A 4,667-nucleotide genomic window follows, 5' to 3' on the forward strand; every position below is an offset into this window, starting at 1 on the left:
TTATTGAACAATATTAAATTAAAAAACCACACTGTAATAACATAAATTAAAACCACACTACAATAACACAAATTAAATCCTAAACGAAAAACAAAATAACTAAATAAACCATATTACATACGATAAACGAAGACAAAAATAAGTACTTAAATTCTAAAAAAAGCAGGATGTTTTTTTTACAAAAAAATATTTCAAGCCGCCATGTTATGATGTTTGCGATACTCATTTTTTGTTGCATTTAAAACTTTTTTCATTGGAAACTCCAAGTTTAAGGGTATTCATTTTGTGGGTGAAATAACATTAAACTTTTTCATTTTTCCTACATATATTTTAATTTTGAACTTTTTTTGGTGTTATGAATGATTCAAACCCAAACTATTGCTTAAAATGATATATAACTGATCGTGAGAAAAATTAATATGTTGAACGATCCAAACCCCCGTGCCCTAACTTTCCTTTTGACGTTTATATTTCTTTATGACACTTTAATAGTCCGATAAACAAATTTATTTAAAAGAATATATTGGAAAAAAATTGTACAAATGTTTTTACTTTTGTAATTGTATGTAACCCGAAAAGAAAATAAAACAAAAAAACAAAAGAACATGCAACACATGATGTACATGTGTCATCGGCTTATTTCTCTCGAGTAAAGTTGGTTTTTTTCCGAACCCGGTTTTGCAACCAGACCGCTTATGTTGTCTTCAATAATCAAGAACCGTATCCATTTCCCCCTTTTCATCGTGTTCTTCGAAATCTCTCTCAGATCAAGCTTCAATTTCTATTTATTTATTCATTTACCCTCTTAAATTGATCTTTTTATTTGTTAATTTCTATCATCCGCTTTCGATTGATCCAAGTTTTTGATCAATTCGATTATCATATTAAATTTTAGGGTTAGGGTTTGTTCTTCGATGTTCAGATTGAGGATTTTCCTCCACCGATCCTTTTTATTATCGGATCCCTTCAATCCCTGTAATTTACCCTACGTTGACGGTTCTTAATTTATAGCTTTTTCGTCCAATTTACATTCTAGGGTTCTCGAAGCGCTCGTGTTACGAAAACTCGCTTTTTCTGCAAAATTCATCGAGGGATTCGGTAAGTTTGCTTGTTAATTACACTTTTCCTTAATTTTAATGGAAAATTTGTCGATTTAGGTACAAGTTAATACGTAGGGTTTGTTTCAAGGAAAAAAATTAGGGATTTTTTCTCCTCATTCAATCTAATTGCAGGAAACCTGAAATTAAGTATGACTAGCATGTTTAACTCTTTTATAATTCAAAATTGGTTTTTTCCTTTTTTCCTTTTTTTTTTTTTTTTTTTTTTTTTTAGTTCTCGTTACTCAATTTGTCTACTTAAAAGCTTGAATTATGTATACTTGACAAGTTTAACCCGATTACAATTGAAAAGTGAAGTTTATGAATATGTAAAAATGGTAGTATTTTATTTGTGATTTAAAGTTACAAGTGTTATAAATTTATTTTGCAACGCTTGTTTCTTGATACCAATTTCTGAAGATCAATTACAAATTTTCTTATCTCACATTGTTTTTATTTACAGCAAGCTCCTCTATTTAATCTTATAAAAAGTCCAGTTGACTTTTTATCTATTTGTACTTCTTTCTTTTTCCCTCCTTTAATTTAATAGATGAATGGAGTATTATTTTGAAATTTAAGGATAAAATGGTCTATTTTGAAACTTAAGGATAAAATTGTCATTTAGTTTATTGAGCATTATGGTTTACGGTTTATTTCAGGTTGCAATGGGAACCAAAAGACCTTTTGATGAGGATATTCAGGAGTTTATAAAGCATCCAAAGCATCTTGAAAATGGGAATAAACCTGATCCATTTGGAGAAGAAGATAAACATACTCTTGAAACATCTCACAATCTTGGGATTACAGGTGAAAAGAGGATTATAATTTATAAAAATATAAATTCTTATACCATATAAAATAATATGGGTACACATCAAAAGATTTTCGAACTATTTCATTATCTTGATAAAAGAACACTTTTTGTTAAAAATGGTGTAGGTGAACATGGAGCTACCTTCTTCCAAACAGGTGATTCCATTAAAACCGAGAAGCTCAATTCTGTCACAGAAATGGCGAACGAGTTTGAAACCAGTGAACACTCACGTGAAAACATTCCCGCCCCTGTGTTTCCCTCGAATCTTTTCCCTGAGTTTTTCGAATTCAACATGCCAAGACGACAACTAGCTCATTTTGATGATACGTATTCATCTATTTTGAGTAATTCTCCCAGAAAACAGGTTCCAATTGGGCCAGATCATCAAGCCGATGTCCCTGATTTTGATCCAGATTTAGCGAGGAATCTCTCTGAGAATCGAGAGAAAAGTTCATTAGGCGTAATTGTCAATTCACCTTCGAGTGAAACAGATTGTAAATGCTTGGATTCCGGTTCTATCCGATGCGTTCAACAACACATCAATGAAGTCCGATTGAAGCTAAAAAACTCTCTAGGGCTTGACAAATTCATCGATTTAGGGTTACACGAAATGGGGGAAGAAGTATCGCATAACTGGACTGACGAAGAACAACAACTCTTTCAAGACGTGGTTTACTCTAATCCCGTTTCTCTAGGTCGCCGATTCTGGGAACAACTCTCGATTGCATTCCGATCCCGAACAAAGAAGGAATTGGTAAGTTATTACTTCAACGTTTTCATGCTTCGTAGACGCGCTGTTCAAAACCGATCGAATTTATTAGAAATCGATAGCGACGACGATGAATGGTGGGGAAGTAAACGCGGGCCTTCTGGCTCTGGTGTAAGAGTAGAAGACGAAGAGTTTGTTGTGGTCGGACCTTTCGGCGATTCCGGCGGTCGTGATTCTTCTTCATCCGAAGACGGCGATGACCATGGAGATATTCTCGTCGGTGTTCATGGCGGCGATTTACATGACGATAAGACTGTAAGTGAAAGCGAGCAAGAAAAGGTAAACGGTGGTGGGTTGAGATCGGAATCGTATTTACATTGGGATCCGCCGTACTCCACCATGGGTTCAACGAAAGGTGTTGATCTGTTGCCGACTTGTAGTATGATCGAAGAAATATTTGGGTCCTCAAAAAACGGGAAGAATACTTAATGAGGTAACTTTTTTCAGATGCTAATATAAGCCCCCCCCCCCCCCCCCCCCCCCCCCCCCCCCATGTACTTTTGTACATTAATTTTGTGATACGAACTATATGGAGGATTTGTTTTATCCCTCGATCTTAAATTGCTCGCAAAAATCTTTTAATTTATACCACAGGTGCATTACGGTGTTGTGTTTTAGTTACAGTTAGATTACGTGACATGACAGTTTTATACTGTGTTTTAGAGGAATGTCTATCGGTCAAAACTTGTAACTTTGTACCCTTTGTGTTCCATCTTAAAATAATATGTAAAATATAGTTACAAATTAAATAAGGTATTCTTATATAATATTAAATACTCATGTATTTCATTCCGTCACCTAAACTAAATTATAGGAAATATAATAACTCATTTAGTTACGTTATGTATTTTATGACATTAACTATTCGATCTAACAAATGGTAATTGTATTGGATGGCATAGAGTCACTACTAGAAACGTAAGTATCAACTACGAAAATGGCAACAACGACAAAAATATGCCCCCGTCCCCCCACAAAAACCTTGGTCGCTAAATGTTAGCGACAAAATTAGTGAGGGAATTACTTGTTGCAAAACGCTCACTAATTATTTGTACATGTTTTCTACTTTTAGTATATTTAGCGCCAATCTATTAGGTGCTGAATATGTCTATATGCTATAGCCATAATTCACAAATGAAATTCAAATTTTATATGACTACCAAATTAAATATTAATATTCGACTAACAAATAATAAAGATTGATATTCGATTTCAAAGTATCAAAACCAAACACATAAAAACAAAAAAAATATCGCTATTCTATACATATTTGTGATTTCTTATTTCTGGCCTCAATTTCTTCAAGTTCTGCCTTAAACTCTTCCTTCATATTCTCACAAATACGATCAACAATAACCCTTGCCTAGGTTTTAAGCAAGCGCTTTTTTGTGTTACAACCTACATCCTTGTCATCAACCGAGCCTGAGTACATGGCAATGTCCTTTGTACGTTCCAAGTTATGCTGATAAGTGGAGTATTTGAAAAGCTTTTTAGCCCAAACATATGCTACCACGATTTTATGTGATAACAAATCATTGATTGCTCTAACTAAGAACCCACATCATTCACGGAAGAAACAAACATATTTGAATTACATCAACTAATCAGGTGGCCGATGTTTTCACAAAAGCATTAATTAGAGGTTGGAATATTCAATAGACAAACGAAAAGTTTTTTTTTTGAACGACAAATACAAATATATATTAAACTACTTCTAAATTATTCCACCTATGTCCACAGTGAGACTTGAACCTTTGACCTCAAGGAGGGATTGCAACACTGATAAGCCCTTTGGTGAAAGAAAAGCTTGGCATGTGAAAAGTTTAGATTAAGGGATATGTTAGAAATTATAATCTAGACTTAATCCCGTTAATATTAGTTGGTTAGTTACTTAGTTAGTTATTGTTATATTAAGTTGATTACGGTTATCAACTATCCTATGTGGAAATTATTATCGGTTAGAAGGAGATGCATATATAGGTGTCCT

At 33.6% G+C, this 4,667-nt stretch overlaps 1 protein-coding gene across 1 annotated transcript; it reads left to right on the plus strand.

Annotated features, from left to right (window-relative positions):
* The first annotated feature begins 666 nt into the window (after nt 1-666).
* On the plus strand, nt 667-3,469 carry LOC111902648 (uncharacterized). The gene is made up of 3 exons (XM_023898462.3): nt 667-1,098; nt 1,757-1,904; nt 2,037-3,469. The coding sequence occupies exons 2-3, from the start codon at nt 1,763-1,765 to the stop codon at nt 3,107-3,109; spliced, it is 1,215 nt and encodes a 404-aa protein (XP_023754230.1). The 5' UTR covers nt 667-1,098; nt 1,757-1,762; the 3' UTR covers nt 3,110-3,469.
* The last annotated feature ends 1,198 nt before the right edge of the window (nt 3,470-4,667 follow it).

This window comes from Lactuca sativa, chromosome 8, assembly GCF_002870075.4.
Source record: "Lactuca sativa cultivar Salinas chromosome 8, Lsat_Salinas_v11, whole genome shotgun sequence".
Classification (NCBI taxonomy): domain Eukaryota; kingdom Viridiplantae; phylum Streptophyta; class Magnoliopsida; order Asterales; family Asteraceae; genus Lactuca; species Lactuca sativa.

Coding starts and splice junctions, on each gene's coding strand:
- LOC111902648 (XM_023898462.3), top strand. CDS start 1,763: ATGGGAACCAAAAGACCTTTTGATGAGGATATTCAGGAGTTTATAAAG. Junction 1,905..2,036: donor TCACAATCTTGGGATTACAG/GTGAAAAGAGGA, acceptor AAAATGGTGTAG/GTGAACATGGAGCTACCTTC.